The sequence below is a fragment of the Cetorhinus maximus genome, chromosome 15 (genome assembly GCF_964194155.1).
Source record: "Cetorhinus maximus chromosome 15, sCetMax3.hap1.1, whole genome shotgun sequence".
NCBI classification, from domain to species: domain Eukaryota; kingdom Metazoa; phylum Chordata; class Chondrichthyes; order Lamniformes; family Cetorhinidae; genus Cetorhinus; species Cetorhinus maximus.
Genome location: NC_135893.1, coordinates 19,527,741 through 19,546,034, shown reverse-complemented (window position 1 = coordinate 19,546,034; position 18,294 = coordinate 19,527,741). Strand labels below are relative to the sequence as shown.

Sequence of the window (18,294 nt, the reverse complement as noted above, 5' to 3'; positions counted from 1 at the left end):
AGCACCCAAAACACTGAACACTGAGACCACCCAGATATTTAGCACCCAAACACTAAACACTGAGAGCGCCCAGAGATTCAGCACCCAAACACTAAACAGTGAGAGCACCCAGAGATTCAGCACCCAAACACTAAACAGTGAGAGCACCCAGCGATTCAGCACCCAAACACTAAACACTGAGAGCACCCGAAATTTCAGCACCCAAACACTGAACACTGGGAGCACCCAGAGATTCAGCATCCAGACGATGAACACCTAGAGACCAACAAAGGGGACACATTTCAACAGATACTTTGTGGCCCATCCTCTTGTCATGCCCTCAACCAAGGCCCTCAGGCACTCTTGCCCCCTCAGTCTTTCTCACGCACTGGCTTACCTTGCTGTCTTTTCCTTCTTTCATTCTCAGGCTTCCCTCGAGCAGCAGTTGCCGGGTGTCATCGGGTGAGGTCCCAAGCATCGGAGCTGTCAGGTCCAAGCGGCAGAACCCCTTCAGGACCTAATGCAACAAAAGGGGCTGTCAGAATCTGGCAGCTTGTGCCCATTATCTCCATAGACTGTAGGCAATTTGTGCCCACTGCCTGCAGGAAGCATCAGATCCTGGCAGTTTGTGCCCATTAAAGGTAGACTCCCTGGGCAGCTTGTTCCTTTTACACACAAAAGCCTTTGGCTTTCCTGCAATTTCAATAATATTTTCACATAAGTCGTTATTGGATATTAAAATGATTTGTATATCTGTGCAGAGGGATCTAAGTGCTCTAGTAAATGAGTCACAAAAAGTTAGTATGCAGGTACAGTAAGTAATTAAGAAGGCTAATGGAATGCTATCCTTTATTACAAGAGGGATTGAACATAAAAGTTAGGATGTTATGCTTCAGTTATAAAGGGCATTGGTGAGACCGCACCTCGAATGCTCTGTGCAGTTTTGGTCTCCTTATTTAAGGAAGGATGTAAATGCATTGGAGGCGGTTCAAAGGAGGTTTACTAGATTGATACCTGGAATGAGTGGGATGTCTTATGAGGAAAGGTTGGACAGACTGGGCTTGTTTCCACTGGAGTTAAGAACAGTGAGGAGTGATTTGATTGAAGTATACCAGATGCTGAACAGCCTTGACAAGGTAGATGTCAAAAAGATGTTTCCTCTTGTGGGTGAGTCCAGAACTAGGGGGCACTGTTTTAAAATTCTGGGTCGTCTCTTTAGGATAGAGATGAGGAGAAATTTTTTCTCTCAGAGGGTTGTGCAACTTTGGAATTCTCTGCCTCAGGAGGTGGTGGAGGCGGGGTCATTGAATATTTTTAAGGCAGAGGTAGATAGATTCTTGCTAAGATAAAAGCAAAAAAAACTGCGGATGCTGGAAATCAAAAACAAAAATACCTGGAAAAACTCAGCAGGTCTGGCAGCACCTATGGACTCTCCGCAGATGCTGCCAGACCTGCTGAGTTTTTCCAGGTATTTTTGTTTTTGTTATAGATAGATTCTTGTTAGGCAAGGGAATCAGAGGTTATCGGGGTTAGATGGGAATGTGGAAATCGAAACACAAGAAGATCAGCCATGAGCGTATTGAATGGCAGAGCAGGCTCAAGGGGCCGAATGGTCTACTCCTGTTCCTATTTCTTATGTTCTTATGTTCTTGTGTATCCCTAGATACATCTGCTCCTTGACCCCATTTAGATACTTGTTCTCCAAGCAATATCTGACCTCCTTATTCTTCCTATCAAAGTGTACCTCCTCACATTTTTCTATATTGAAATTCATTTGCCAACTACAAACCCATTGCAAGTTTATTAACATTGCCTTGTGTGTTGTTACAGTCTTCCTCAGTATTAACTATATCTCCCAATTTAGCATAATCCACAAATTTTGATATTGTACTTCCAATCCCTAAGCTTAACTCATTTATGTAAATGATGAACAACAGAGATCCCAGCACCAATCCTTGGAACACCACTTCTCAAAGGTCTGAGTAAAGTGCCCTCTCGATACGTCAGAAGCTAGGGATGGATATGGGTGGTCAATAGGCCTCTACTAAGCCTGCCTGACACTCAGGAAATGGTGAATTACAAAATCATCATTGTGATAATTTTTACTCTAAGCTGAAGGAGGAATATAAGGAGAGAGCAGAGCAGAAACTCTGAACAGGCTCAAGGGGCCTTGTGGCCGACTCCTATTGAACAGATTGAATACTGAACTGAGTTATGGCAAAGGATGGTCTACCCTGAACTACAGTCTCTGGGAAAGAGATGGCCAACTTGCTCCACAAGGTGCATTAGGCTTCTCCCCCATGCCTCAGTCTCTCTCCCTGTGTGCCTCTCCCCTGTGCCTTAGCATTTGCCCGATCCCCTTGCCTTTGTCTCTCTACCCTCTCTGTGCTTTAGTCACTCTCCATGTGCCTCATTCTCTCTTTTACCTTCTCCACTTCATCCGAGCTTCCATCCACTGCCACATAGGAATCAATGCAATTAATAATCTCTGCCAATCGCTGCTGCTCCTGACGCTGATTCATTCGGGAATTCACATGTGCAATAAAACTCTCAACGGAACTGACCTGGAAATAAAAGCAAGATTTGAGTTAAGGTCCAAGGAGGCACCCCAATCAATCACAGGCCTCACAACCAGAGGAATGGGCTCAGGAAGTTTAGCCAAGTCAAATACCAGCCAGTGAGTGTAGATGTTGTGGCCGAGAATGTGTCCAAGAGTGGCAGCATGACCGTGACTGGCAGCCAGGACTGAGGGTGTGACTGAGCAAGAGAATGTGCCAGACCATAACTGTGACCATGACTGAGCATGACCAATAGCAAGAGCATGATGTGACCAGTAGTGTGAGTGAGAACGACAGCGTGAAAAAAATTAAAAAGAATAAAGAAGTATATTATCTAAATGGTGAGAGATTGCAGAGCTCTGTGATTGTGGCCTGGTGCATGAATCACAAAAGGCTAGTATGCGGGTACAGCAAGTAATTAGGAAAGCTAATAAAATGTTATTGTTTATTGTGAAGGGAATTGATTACAAAAGTAGGGAGGTTATACTTCGACTGTACAGGGCATTGCTGAGACCACATCTGGAGTACTGTGTTGGTCACCTTATTTAAGCAAAGATGTAAATGCGTTAAGAGCAGTTCAGAGAAAGTTTACCAGGCTAATACCAGGAATGGGTGGGTTGTCTTATGAGGAAAGGTTGGACAGATTAGGCTTGTATCCACTGGAGTTTAGAAGAGTAAGAGGCGACTTGATCAAAACCTTTAAGATCCTGAGGTGTCTTGACGGGGTGGATTTGGAGAAAATGTTTCCTCTTGTGGGAGAATTTAGAACTAGAGGTCATCGTTTAGAAATAAGGGTCACTCATTTAAGACAGAGACGAGGAGAAATTTTTTCTCTCAGTGGGTCGTCAGTCTTTGAGGAACTCTCTTCCTCAAAAGGCAGTGGAAGCAGAGTCTTTGATTATTTTTAAGGCAGAGCTAGATAGATTCTTGATTAACAAATGGGTGAAAGGTTATCAGGGTAGGCAGGAATGTGGGGTTGAGGTTACATTCAGATCAGCCATGATCTTATTGAATGGCGGAGCCGGCTCGAAGGGCCGAGTGGCCTACTCCTGCTCCTAGTTTATATATTCGTATATGTGAGCAATCGGCAGTTTGAGTGAGACTGACAGCATAAGGTGTACCTATAATGTGACCATGATTGTGAATGTGACAGAGTGTGTGACTGACCAAGAGGGTGAGCGGGATGAACAGTGTGTCAATGACAGAGAGCGTGCCTGTGACTAAGACCATGAAGTGTACATACCATGCTAATGATGGCCTCTCTGGCATGAAGATCGTCTGTTTTCTTCAGGATAGACTTGAGGAGCAGTGGGTACTTGGTGAGCCGTTGATGAGGTTTGACCAACATGTCACTGAGCTTCAGGCGATTACACTGCTTGTGTGTCTCTGCCCACTGCAAATGGACACAAAAGCAATTATGCAGGAAGAGCACAGTGCCTCCTTAAACTCACTGCCACTCTGTCTGTCTGTCTCTCTCTGTATTGTTCGCGCTCTCTGGATCTCTACCTCTCTACCTTCTACCTGCAGATAGCGCGAACAATACAGAGAGAAATGCAGTAAATCAAGCACCTTGAAACCACCTCTCCCTCTGCTCCCTATCCTGTCACATGGTGCAGGGAGAGATCACTGGGTGACACTGACCGTTATGTAGATCCTAAAGAGTTCGTTGTCACGGAGATGGTTTCTCATGTACTCCATGCAGCTCTCCTCCTCCATACAGTACTGGATATATGGCTTAAAGCGCATGCCAAACTTGAAGAGTGAAGAGAAAAACAATAATTAATACAGAGACAGAACAAGCAATAGTTCAGAATTTGAGAGGTAACAGTCTGGTCTATTTGTGGAAATTGAAACCATACAAGAAGAGTCCATTAGATTTAGCCAGGTGGGAACTGGTTTTGGACTCATTTCTGATGTCGGGCCTGATCCCAGGGAAGTTTGGAACATAGGAGCAGGAGTAGGCCAATCAGGCCATTGAGCCTTCTCCGCCATTCAATATGATCATGGCTGATCATCCACCTGGAGCTAATTAAAATCGACAGCCTTTGGGCTTTCGCACATGAAGGTCACGTTGGTTGTACGAGGGATGCATCTTCACACTTCTCTTCCATCAATCCCCACTGTCCTCTCCCTCTTATTACTGACCTCCACCTGCAGCCCTGCATCATTCCCAATGAGAACCGGGATGCAGGCAAACTAATGCTGTCACACCAGCAGATAGTGTATGCGGCAGCTTGGAGCAAATCATAAGGCTGTCTTCTGCCTATCTCAAGTGGCAAGATGTAGAATGGCATACATGCGGCAGCAGCTTAGCAACAGTTTACCCCACCACCATAGAATCACTTCAAGAGGCATGGGGTAAAACCACAATTTATTGCTCATCTGAGCCTAGTAGATGTACCATTGGCCACTGAGTATTAATTAACCCATCTGACTGCATCACTCCATCCTGCCCCCCACCCTATTGCCTGTGACTTACTGTCTTGAATCCCTTGTGGAAGTGGGTGGGGTTGAGCAATGTTTTGCTCTCTCTGGCTGCTTGCAACACAGGAGCCATCACTTCTCGCCAAAGCTTCTGGTGCAGTTGGATAATCTCTTGCATGTTGCAGAATAGTTTCTTTGGCTCCACCTGCACGGCATCATGGGTAAAGTCAGTCCTCAGTATTTCACACATGTTCAACTACCAAATAGCCATGCCTGTGTACAGGCAATAACCAGGGCCAGAGTCCAGACAATCACGAAGTTCTGTGCACAGGCAACCACTGGGGCCTGTGTACAGACAAACACCGTGGCCAAAGTACAGACAATCACCAGGACCTATGTACAAACAATCACTGGGGCCTACGTACAGGCAAACACCAGGGCCAGTGTACAAGCAAACACCAGAGTCAATGCACAAGCAAACACTGGGGCATGTGTACTGACATTAACCAGATTCTGTGGACAGGCAAACACACGGGCCTGTATACAGGCAAACATCAGGGCCTGTGTATAGAAAATAACCAGGGCTGGAGTACTGACAAACACCAATGTTTAGCGCATTTCCCAAGAGAGTCTAGGTCCTGCAGAGGCTTTCTTAATTGCTCCACATACATTGTTCACTTCATGTACAACAAGGTTCTTGGTTATGGTGAACATTAAAAGGTCAGCCCTCACCTCAGTCAGCAAGCCCGATTCCTGCAGGTTCGTCAGACTGCACAGGAAGAGCTGCAAGAGAGAAAGCTCAATGTGAGTAACATACTGGCTAAATAGAGATACCCAATTCAGGCCAGCCCTGAGCTTGCAGCAAACCTCATACAAGAATTATTCTTATTGATGGATTAACAAAGGGAACTCAGTAAACCCCAGTGAGAGTCAGCACCTTCAGGAGAGGAGGGGACCTGAAACCCCAGTGAGAGTCAGCACCTTCAGGAGAGGAGGGGACCTGAAACCCCAGTGAGAGTCAGCGCCTTCAGGAGAGGAGGGGACCTGAAACCCCAGTGAGAGTCAGCGCCTTCAGATGACCTGAGCCTGTCTGCTATCAAGTACAGACAAAGAAGGATGAGTACTGGGAGTGGTGAGTGCTTCATCCACTCAGACCCATGACAGCACCTACTGATGATTCAGGGTTTTTTGTGGCATGAAGTGAATCAATATATTACTGGTCAGAAACGTGAACGCAACAGTGCCATTTACAATGGGAAAATGTAGACAAGAGGCTGAGTAATGGTAGCAGAGGGATTCCACAGGATCAGGCAGTTTCATATCACCCACATGGACGTGGGGTGCTGAGCACTCTATCCGGGTGGCATGGTGAGCTGACGACAGGATAGAGACTCACATCTGTGATCACATGCAGCTTCTTAATATAGGCGACCTCCGTGTTTAGCAGCTCCCAGAGGGCCTCCTGTTGATGGCACTGCTTCCGAGTCAGCTTCTGTTGGGGAGAAAGACACACAGGAAGGTGGTAAGATCATAGTACTCAAGTACTCCTGGCTCTCCCTTGTACATATCCCGCAAATTCAAGCTCTCCCCATTAATGGGGGTGCCTGAGTATGTGGGAGTCTGTGGGGGGGCCTGGGGATTAATGTGGGGATTCCAGGGTTGTTCCCATTAATACCCCCACATACCCAGGTTCCCCAGACAGCAAATACACCAAATACCCAGGCTCCCTCAAATAAATATCTCCACACACACAGGCTCCTCAATAAATACCACCACCTACCTAGGCATGTCCATTAACACCACCAAAATTCCTGGGCTCCCCCAATAAATATCCCTGTAAACTCACTGTCCCCACCAAACCTGGGTTTGTCCAGATATATCACCACAGTACCTGATACTCGTGCTCCCACAAATCCTTGCTCGAGGAGGAACACTTCACCTTTGAATTCACTTTACACCCTTCTGAACTCAAGATTGAGTTCAACAATTTCAGATCATAATCTTTGTTCCCATTATCTCAGATAACAGTTCCTGGCAATGATTCTGCTACTGTCATTTACACTTCCTCTAGACCTATCTTTTGTTCTTTTACTTGTCTCACCCACATTTGCTTTCCACCATCATCCCCTTTGTTATTTAATTTCTCCTGCCTCCATGCTATCACAGACCTTTCCTTTAGTTCATTTGTGCCTTCCCCTCTTCCCTGTCTCTGTACTTGTTTAAGACATCTCGAACTTTACCAGTTCTGACATCAGTCTGAAACGTTAACTTTGTTTCTCTCTCCATACATGCTGCCTGACCTGCTCAGTGTTGCCAGGATTTCATGTTTTTATTACCCTCATAGCCTCACTTCCTTCCCATACTTAACAGTACCTGCATCCCTTATATAAATTACACAAATTAAGGGAGGGATTGTGATGGTGGGAGAGGGCAGTAATTAGCCTCAGAGCCTCTGAATTCCTTCATTCTTTTACAGAATGTGGGCACCACTGGAAAAGCCAGCATTTGTTGCCCATCCCTAATTGCCCATGAACTGATCATTTCGAAGGACAGTTTAAGAGTCAACCACATTGCTGTGGGACTGGAGTCACATGTAAGCCAGACAAGGTAAGGACAGTAGGATTCCTTCCCTAAAGGGGCATAAAGACCGGATGGGCGTTTATGACAATCAATGATAGTTTCATGGTCACCATTGCTGAGACTAGTTTATATTCCAGATTTATTAATTTAAGTTAAATTCCACTGGCTGCCATGGTGGGATTTGAGCCCATGTCCCTAGAGCATTAGCCTGGGCCTCTAGATTACTAATTCAATGATATTACTGTTACATCACCATCTCCCCAGTTGGGGAAGGAGAATCAGGCAGAGTTTGACTTGGTAATTATCCAGTGTCACATGATGGAAAATCAATGGGCTCATGCGGGGTATCGGGGCGTACACCAGATTGAGCTTGTAGTTCCCACTGTCCATGCTCATTCATGGAGAATGCCAATGGGACCTGTACCTCAGGTCAGTCAGTGTCTGTGGGACTGTACCCAGGGAGAATCAGTGTCTGTAGGACTGTACGCCAAAGAAAGTCAGTGTCTGTGAGACCCATACCCTGGGAGAGTAAGTGTCCGTGGAACTGTACCCAGGGAGAATCAGTGTCTGTGGGACCATAACCTGGTAGAGTCAGTGTCTGTGGGGCCCATACCCAGGGAGAGTCAGTGTCTGTGGAACTGTACCCCAGGGAGAGTCAGTGTCTGTGGGATTGTACCCAGGGAGAGTCAGTGTCTGTGGGACTGTGCCCCAGTGAGAGTCAGTGTCTACGGGATTGTAACCAGGGAGAGTCAGTATCTGTGGGGCTGTACCTCAGGGAGAGTCAGTGCCTGTGAGACTGTATCCCATGGAGAGTCAATGCCTGTGAGACTATATCCCAGGGAGAGTCAGTGTCTGTGGTACTGTTCCCTGGGAGAGTCAGTGTTTGTAGGACTGTACCCCAGAGAGAGTCAGTGTCTGTGGGACTGTGCCCAGGTAGAGTCAGTGTCTATGGGTCTGTACCTCAGGGAGAGTCAGTGTCTGTGTGAGCCGTATCCCAGTGAGAGTCAGTGTCTGTGAGACCCATACCCCAGTGAGAATCAGTCTCTGCGGGACCTGTACCCCAGGGAGAGTCAGTTTCTGTGGGATTGTACCCAGGGAGAGTTAGTGTCTGTGGGACTGTACCCCAGGGAGAGTCAGTGCCTGTGGAACTATACCCCAGGGAGAATCAGTGTGTGTGGCACCTATACCCCAGTGAGAGTCAGTGTCTGTGAGACTGTACCACAGTGAGAATCAATGTCTGTGGGACTATACACCAGGGAGAGTCAGTCTCTGTGTGGCTGTATCCCAGGGAGAGTCAGTGTCTGTGGGACCGTACCCAGGGAGAGTCTGTGTCTGTGGTACTGTATCCTGGGAGAGTCAGTGTCTGTGGGACCCATACCCCAGGGAGAGTCAGCCTCTGTGAGACTCGTACACCAGGGCAAGTCTGTGTTTGTGGTACTATACCCTATTAGAGTCTGTGTCTGTGGGACCAATACCCCAGGGAGAGTCAGTGTCTAGGAAACTGTAACCCAGGGAGAGTCAGTGTCTGGGAGCTACATCCCAGGGAGTATTGGTGCCGTGGGACTGTAACCCAGCTGTGAGAGGGGGCAATAGTAGGGGAAGTCAGTGGGATCTAGGGTAGTCAGTGGGAGGAGGGCTAACCGAGTGTGGGTAGTCGGTGAAGCCTGGAAGGAAACGAAGATAAAATGTGATCTGAGAAACTGGAACTCTGCGCTTGGCCCATCGCCCACTTGAACACATTGGAAGAGAAGAAGGGAGGTCAGTGAGCTGGGTAAGAGTTTCAGTGTCACTGAGCTCAGTGTGGGGGTGCCTCATCCACATGTCATACACCATATGACTCAGAAAAATTAGGAATTGAAATGTGATGAAATGTAATGAGGAAGAGATTTTAATTTAGCTCAAATATGACAGACCTCTGGAGAGGCTTGAATCTGACAGTGCAAGCCCAACAGAAAGTTAGTGGGTTACAATGAAGTGTAACAAGGACTCATTTCCTCAATAAGGTTTCAATTCAAAGCCCAAAATAATCTAATGAACATTGCAAAAATTCACAGTGAGGCAGTTAGTGAAATATTTACAACACAGAAGTCCAGGGGAATCACTATAATTTCTGAATAAATTACTAAATATAAATTCAAAAATTATTTTTAAGCCACTCATTGTCATTTATTTTACCTTTAAAGATTATTAAATTGAGTGAACAGGGGGACTGTGGCAAGATTTACCCAATCATTGCTGGCGCATATTGTATAGACACAAGTTTGAAATCTGGCCTCGGTACATCTGTATTAGTCAGGATTCCCGTTGCCAAGTACCATCCAATGACATTGACTAGAAAGTGCGGGTATTGAGTGAGACCAGAATCAGGCAGTAATGTGATGCCCTCCCAGTTGAATATCCTGTTTGACACTCACAGGGCTCAAACAGGAAGAGTGGTCACTGGGAGGAGATATGAGAGGATGCCTGTGGGAGGGACATTGGTGAGGTGCAGTGGGTTGGGCTGTTACTCTCGGTGTCAGCAGCTCCAAGTTTGATTTAATGTTCACTCTGCCAGCACCCTAAAGGCTTCAGTCCTGACTGATCCAGTCACCTCAGGAGCCTCTATGATCTCCTGCCATGACCCCTCGAGGTGCAGGCTGGTCTCCTCCTCCTCCTCCCAGGAGTCCTGGTCAAACCGTAACTGTGCTGGCAGTTTGGGTAGTCCGAACATACTGTACGCATGAAGCTTGCTCTGTAGCTGGTCCATTTTATCCATTTCCTGCAGAGAGAGAGAGAGACACACAGACAGGATGAGCAATCGGGACCTTGATCAAGTCTGAGAGGCACAGCTTTCCCACTCTCCCCTTGCCCTGAAGATGCTAACTTGTGCTGAGATTCGGGTTCCATTTATGCTAGTGGCCCTCCAACACAACATTTGATCCCAGACAGTGAGCACCAGTGGGCAGGCTGACCATGTGGGTATCGCCGCTGAGTCTGAACTTGTTCCTGAACAGCAGCGCACAGCAATGATGAGTCACTGGACAGTGATCAGGAGCAGGAACCCTGGCTGATTTCCCGTCTCTCTAACCCAGGGATCATTGAGTTCAATTGTTGCAATAAACTAACTGGGCAGACAGTGGGTGTAGGACTTGGAGCCCTGCTGATTTGTGTGGTTCAGTCTCATACTGGGCCAGGAAACTGTGCCACAGCATGAGCTTTTAATGATGTTCTGAATTCTGAGCTCCTTTTGATTCCAGGTCAGTGGATAAAACCCAGTCGAGATATCCATAGCTACACTGTGAATGACAAGACTGCAGATGCCCCCAATCTTACCCCATGTCAGCATTTTTCTCTCCTTGGGATGACTTGGTGGTCTCTCTTGCTCTTCTCGCTGGGTTTATTCTGCAGAACCTTCACCCTCCCAACCCCTCCACCATGTAAGGTTTAGTGCGCAGCTGTTTGTTGTTTGTACCAATGTATTGTGGGTTCATTATGTTTCTCCCTTTGCTCTACATCCCACCTGGGGCTGCACAAACCACAGAAACTGCATAACAGAGAATGGAATCCAGCCCTCCTCCAATCCCTGATCAATCACACTGGCACCTATTCAGACAGCTGCAGCTCACTCAATGCCCCCGCCCTGGGATGAGAGGATAGTGAGCTCCAGAACAACCCAGAGAGGCTGCATCAGACCCGTCTAAGCCTTTTTGGACAGTTTGCAACCCAGCGCCCTTTTACTGTTGACTGCAGCCTTTGTTCAACATTGCCTTATGGTGAATGTGGGGCCATAGGTTACTGACCCCAGGCAGCAGCCATCTCTGGGCCACTCCCCAACACTGGCTGACTTTCAAACAGCTCTAAACCCCTCACACACACTACACCTCCCAGGCCCCCCTCACCCATGTCTCTCCACCAACCCTATACCATTCAGCACGCCCAGCCCCATTATCCCCTACCCACCTTCGGACCTCATTCTCACACCCACCCCCATTACATTCTGCCTCCCCCTTACCCCCTCCAGTGGAGGCTAATGAAGCCATTAATAACAGTGAGTTAGACCAGTGGGTCAGCACCTACCCGGCCAAAGGGTCCTGTGCCGGTGCCAGAGCCAAATAGCCCACTGAAGCGACTGGCAGCTCGGTTTTTCCAGCTGTCTGCACCACCGCTGGGCAATGAGGAGCTAAGTGGAGAGAAGGAATCGGGCATTGGGAGAGTGGATTCCCCCAGGAATTCCATCATATTCTTTCTCCGCCTTCCCACTACCTGGAAAACACAAAACAGGCAAAGTGAGTGAGAGACAGATAAAGTCCGAACTACAAGAGAGGAAGGGAGAGAGAGAAGGGGGAGAGAGGGAGAGACAGAGAGCTGCAGAGACAGGGGGTGGGGGGAGTGTGGGTGAAGTGGGATTAGATGATTGATACGCACTGTACAATGGAGCACAAGATGATGTGAGAATGCAGTCTGCTCTCTTCACATGGCAAAAAGCAGAGATTACAGTCAATGCTATAGATTAATCGGGACTACAGCATGGTTTAGCTCAGCTGCTGCAGATGACCATGCAGTGTTACATAAATCTCAATATCGGGTGTGACAGGGAGTCTTAACCCTTCAAGAGTGTTCACTCCTGGTAATGGACAAATATCAAGCCTTCTTCCTAATGTCACAAGGCAGGCAGTTTTGACCAGATCTATTTAAAAATCTAATTAATTAATAAACTTGACCCAAAATTCTCAGGATGTCAGAAAAAAAACTGACAGAAGCCAACCCAGTGAGAGTTGGTACCTTCAGGAGGGGAGGGGAGCTGAACTCCAGTGAAAATTGGTACCTTCAGGAGTGGATGGGAGCTGAACCCCAGTGAGAGTCAACACCTTCAGGAGAGGAGGGGGAGCTGAACCCCAGTGAGAGTCAGCACCTTCAGGAGAGGACGTGAGCTGAAACCCAGTGAGAGTCAGCACCTTCAGGAGAGGAGGGGGAGCTGAACCCCAGTGAGATTCAGCAGGAGAAGAGGGGGGTGCGGAACACCAGTGAGATTCAGCAGGAGAGGAGGGGGAGCTGATCACCAGTGAGATTCAGCAGGAGAGGAGGGGGAGCTGAACACCAGTGAGAGTCAGCACCTTCAGGAGAGGAGGGAAGCTGAACACCAGTGAGAGTCAGCACCTTCAGGAGAGAAGGATAAACCCCTGCTGGTTCCATAACTAGTTATTGCCCTGATCTGGCATTGCAACAAACACACAAAAAGTGAGCGACTGCACTTCAAAGCGATTCATTGCACGTGAAGCAGTTTGTTTTGTTCCTAAGAGGAGATCTGATTAGGATCAAATTAAATACAGATCTTCCTGTTTAGTATAAACTAGAAAGTCCAAGGTCCACCGGTCCTCCGCTTCCCCACTCCACCATCAGCAGTCTGTACTGAGCAACCATTCACAGCAGGGGCTACTGTTGGTGCTGCAGCTGCCCTCAGTGCCCTGAGATAGGGAGGGGATAATCAGCCAGGGATTCCATTCCTGGTCCCCAATCCAGGAAATGGGCAGGAATGAAATTAAGTGGTCGGGTTCTGAGCAGGAGTGACACAATTGGAGTCTGAGCAGCAGTGACATAGAGGGGGCAGCGTATGAATATTAGCAGCTTTAAAAAGAAAAAAAGAGTTGTATTTGTATATCACCTTTCATGACCTCAGGATGTCCCAAAACACTTTGTAGTCAATGAAGTACCTTTGAAATGTAGTCACTGTTGTAATGTAGGAAATATGGCAGCCAATTTATGCACAGCAAGCTCCCACGAACAACAATGCAATAATAACCAGGTAGTCTGTTTTTCTGACAATAACTGGGTGACAAATCTTGACTAGGATGTCAGGGATAACTCTCCTGCTCTTCTTCAAAATGTTGACAAGGGACCTTTTGTACCCACACGAGAGAGCAGACGCATCCTCGGTTTAACGTCTCAGCCAAAAGACGGTATCTTTGACAGTACCGTATTTAAATGTCAGCCTAGATGTTTGTGCTCAAGTGTCTGGAGTTGGGGACTCAACCTTCTGACTTAGAGGCAAGAGTGTTACAGTTGAGCTCTGGCTGACACATACAAAATTCTTCCACCTGCCAGTTTAAGAAATGGGCATGTTCATTGACTTGCTGTGGCAAAAACACTTAAGATGATGAAACAGTAAAGGGCTCGTTTATCTCTGGGTGATGAGAATGGAAATTCAGCAGAATCTGGATCAGTAACAAGTCCAGCACATTGTTCATTTACTCAGGCTCAAAGCCAAGCTGAGAATAAATGTTTTGCACATCAGAAGATCAACAGTGTCAGGGGAACCGATCTCAGGAACCTGCTGAACCATTGCTCCTCTGACCCTGCCCGTTTGTAACTCCGTGGTTACTGTTTGATGGTTCCTGCCAGCTCCCTGCTTTACCTGGCCCTCTAATCACATAGCCAATAACCCAAGGCCAGATAGGTTATCAGTGTCTATATTTGCACTGGGAGACTATGGACAAAGAAAGTGAATTGGTTTCTGTTAATTTAATCAATGTGAGCAGCTACTGAGATTTGGGGGGAAAAACTGTGATTCATTGATTCATTTCTCATTGACTGACCAGCCTCTCTCAGAGTGGACAGTCTAGACCCCACTCTGCGCTGCGCTGGGATCAGCTGGTATCAGTCTAGACGGATGCTCATATTTTCACTGAGTGATTGTGAGAATATGAATCCTAATGACTGCCCTAAGCTCCTGGCCCCTTGATCCTCTGCCCCCCAACCCTGGGTACTCTTGTCCCCTGCTCCCACTCCCAGTCCCCAGCTTGCCAAACACCTGTTTCTGGTCCCCTGGCCTCTGACAATGCTGCTCCAAGCTGACCATTTAAAGGATGTGCTGACTTAGCAGAGCACTCCCCCCCCAACTCCCACCACAATAAAGCTGCCAAGATTTGAGACTGAGTGTGGATGGGTTTGAAGCTTGGGCGCCAATTTTTGAGTCTCTTTTGTACTTCAAGAACATAAATTTGTGCTGCTCTGTAAAATTAAAACTCTGCTGCAGTCAATCTATTTCAGGGATACACTGACCTCACACCCCCACTGCCACAAACCCTTCAACAATCCATCCCAACCCTTCACCTCAGTCCTTACCTCAATTCCTGCTGGGCCAAAAGCAGAGTTACTGACCACACCGACAGAATCCCAGTTCGACCACACTGACACTCTAAGCAGCTCAACGCCCCCGGGGGCTGGGCAGTCCTTCATCCTGAATCCAAGCCACAAGCGCAATCAAAAGGAGCAGCGAGTGAAGCAGAGGACAGAGGAACCAAGGCAGTAGTATAAGGGGGAGCAGTTCCTCACAATCCCAAAACAGGGGATTTGTTCCTGGCCAGAACTCAGTCCTGCTGCAGTCAATCAGAGGGGGAAAAGCTGGTCCCTTTGCAGCTGATGAAGTGTCTGTTGACAGCTCTGTCCTAACTGCTGCCAAATGGTTCTTGTCTGGAGGGGGAGGAGCTGGCCAGCAGGAGAAGCCTCATCTCAATAACCAGACAAATGTCATCAATTCATCAACAGGATAGCTGGCTCAAACTGTCAAACAAACAAAATCCTCACTCTGCATCACAACATACAGATGGAACACATCTCATATCATTGCTAGTCCCAACAGTCCTATCAGCACTGACAGAGAGGGTTAACTCAACGATAGAGAGGGAGGATTAGTTCAGTGATAGAGAGGGGGTTAACTCAGTGATAGAGAGCTGGTTAGCTCAGTGATAGAGAGCTGGTTAGCTCAGTGATAGAGAGAGGGTTAGCTCAGTGATAAGCAGAGTTAGTTAGCTCAGGGAGGGGTAGCTCAGTGATAGAGGGTTAGCTCAGCAATTGAGAGAGTTGACTAAATACAGAAGGCTAACTAACAGCCTTATTGATAACATTAACTCGTTATATGAATTAGTTAGAAATCCTTCAGTACAGTCGGAAGATCAAAGGTCTGTGACTATGGCAGTGTGTTAACACATTGTGTTCCTTATGCTACTGAAATGGTCAATGCATGAACACAATGCAAGAATACTGAATACTGCTTGTGCATTAAGATCATTTGAACCCCAAGGAACTCATGGCCCCCATATCAAATGAGGGTGTCTGTAGCCTGGAGCCCAGTTCCTATACATCAGTGAGGGGTCTGCACCCACAGAAGAGAGGTGGAGAAAATGGACTTATCCGGACAGTGGTATTGCAGGGGTTAAACCCAGGGCAGTGCTAAATGAAAGTCCAACGTGAACACTTCCAACTCAGGGAAAACACTGGAGAAACAAAGGTTAATCACTGTTAGTTTTCAGATGCTGCGTCATCGCAACCCATCTCTAGGAAAGTCACAGAACAGAATTTTAGTGTATGGCCAGTGATCAGTCATTGGACGGTCAGGGACGAATTTACCCCAATAACTGGGCCTGCAAATGTCATGCATGTGGGATTGCTGGGTGTGTGGAAAACATGCAATGGGAGCCAAAAGTCCAAAATCAGCTGTTCCTTCTGAGCAGGCTGCACCTTTACCACGTGTTGCGTCTCAAATTACTCATAAATAGGATCCCAAAATGCTTTTTTCTGCAAGAATCTCTCTAACTTGCATTTGTGTGAAGCAATACTAACGGCTTCCACTGTTTCTCTCAGGTGTGTGTCTGTATATTTATAAATCAGTAGTCAGATAACATCTCTCCCGCACTCATCTCAGGACAGTTTGGCTCCTTGTAACCCACACACCACCTTAACCTGTGTTCCTTGGAGAAAAGCCAATGTTTTGCTCTACCTCATCTTCTTTGCCGTTCTCTCCCGTTTTGGCTTGGGAATTAAGGTTGGACATTGGGCCAAGTGAATTCCCCTCCAAATCGGTTGGCAGCATCTGTGCACTGATGGTCTTGGACTTGGCATCGTATCGCTGAAACTGTGCTGCCGCCAGGCCACATGACACCAGCTCCTCTGTGTACATGATGGCCAAGAGGGTGAGCTGTGACTGACCACTGACTCAAGTAAGCCGAGATGTGTGAAACTGCTGTCAGAGAAAAACTGAGACTGGGCATCTGGCATCTGCCACATTTGAAAATCTAAGCTCAACACAGGTCTGCGTTGCCCTGCCCCTTCCCCAAATACACACACAGACCCAGGCAACCTTTGCTATGTGCTCAAACTATGTTTGGTGAGTGAGGTGCGATTTGCATGATAGTTTAATCAGTTATGGGTAATGAAGAAGCAAAGAGCAGCCTGTGTGTGGGGACTTCCCGGATTCCTCTGTCAAGGGAATCACCCTGGGCTCCCCTCGGCATTTGTTAACTCTTTGAGTGCCACCTAATCCTTCAACTCAGCCGCTTGCTGTACTTAAGTTAATCCTTCAAGAACCTAAATTCCCAGTTGCTGTGCAGGATATGAATCTGTCTGAAATCCAGCACCAAATGTGGAGACTGGATCAAAGTTTCAAAGTCAATGTCGTCGTTATGTTATTAAACTAATAGTCCAGAAAACATAAGTTCAAATCCCAGCAAGGCAGTTTGAAAATTTAAATTAAGTTTTAAAAAACTGATATTAGTAAAAGTGAGCATTAAGTTGTTGGACTGTTGTAAAAACCCAATTGGTTCACGAATGTCCTTTAGGGAAGGAAACCTGCCTCCATACCCAGTCTGGTCTGCATGTAACTCCAATCCCACATCAATGTAGTTGACACTCAACCACTCTCTGAAGTGAACAAAGCACACAGTTGTTTAAAACCATGAGGAAGAATAGAAGGCCCAACACCATCTCAGGGCAACCTGGGATCATGGGATATCACAGTTGTGGTTTGTATATCGCAGTTGGAGAGAATGTTGAGGGTGGAGGGGGATTTTGGAGTCTGGAGAGGAATTATTGTGGGTGAGGTTTAAGGAGGAGGAGAGGAGGAGGGGATTGCGGAAGGAGGGGAAAAGTATGAGCAAAAGCAAAGAATGAGAAAAGGTCTGCAGGCTCCCCCAACTGATAAACAACAGGTAGAACTTAAAAGCATAGCAACTGGAGCACTCAGAGTCTATATATATATTACAGGCTGTGAATAATCAACTGGTTCAACAACTCAAGCATTCAGCTCCGATCAGGCTTGTGAGAAATGACCAGGCCCCCTGAAGAGACATAGAGAGACTTGATGACTTTAGACCCATGCTGATCTCAGGGAATGACCTCCCCGGTTATATTGCCCCGGACACTTGGCACAGTATAGAGTCCCAAGGGCACAGTATAGAGTCTCGCAGGAACACTGTACCTGGGTAAGATTCGCTCCACTCACTCACAGCTGCTGACCACAGTCCTTCCATTTGGGTCACATCTGAGCCTTTGTCATTTCAGTATTTAGTGACTGTCAAAGAATCTGTAGCAATACTTAAAGGGACAGAGTATCTTACCCCTATGTCCATTGTATCTCGTCCCTGTAGAGGCTGCTCTGTTCTGTCCATTGCTGGGGTGCAGATAAATGTGGGATTGACTGTTGAAGGCCGCATGATGGGTAAGCTCAAAGATTTGATCTCCTTAACTGTCTGTTCCACCTTCAGCTCGCTGCCGGGTTTTGCTGCAGAGTAAGGATGGAGAATATGATTAGAGATAGAGCCAGAGAGCGTGATCCCCCTCCCCACATTAAGCCCATAAACAAATCAGAACAGTGATCGATACAAACACACCCTCAGGCTGCAGTCTTTCGATCTCCTGTCTGACCCCAGAGGACATTCTCTCTTGCCAACTGGAAATCAACAGCTTCTGCTTCAGAATTACCCTGGGGTCAGTGACTGAT

The 18,294-nt window shown here is 47.1% G+C and overlaps 1 protein-coding gene across 5 annotated transcripts in view; it reads right to left on the bottom strand.

Moving 5' to 3' along the window:
* Positions 1-18,294, bottom strand: part of plekhg5a (pleckstrin homology domain containing, family G (with RhoGef domain) member 5a) — a 145,963-nt gene that overhangs the window by 10,377 nt on the left and 117,292 nt on the right. For all 5 annotated transcript variants that reach the window (XM_078558018.1, XM_078558019.1, XM_078558021.1 and 2 more), the window contains 10 exons: positions 17,912-18,075; positions 11,598-11,783; positions 10,132-10,299; positions 6,358-6,453; positions 5,694-5,744; positions 5,017-5,166; positions 4,179-4,289; positions 3,781-3,930; positions 2,406-2,543; positions 377-496 (listed from right to left, as the gene is read on the bottom strand). In XM_078558018.1, the coding sequence (XP_078414144.1) occupies positions 377-496; positions 2,406-2,543; positions 3,781-3,930; positions 4,179-4,289; positions 5,017-5,166; positions 5,694-5,744; positions 6,358-6,453; positions 10,132-10,299; positions 11,598-11,783; positions 17,912-18,075 (1,334 nt within the window). The remainder of the gene's footprint in view (positions 1-376; positions 497-2,405; positions 2,544-3,780; positions 3,931-4,178; positions 4,290-5,016; positions 5,167-5,693; positions 5,745-6,357; positions 6,454-10,131; positions 10,300-11,597; positions 11,784-17,911; positions 18,076-18,294) is intronic.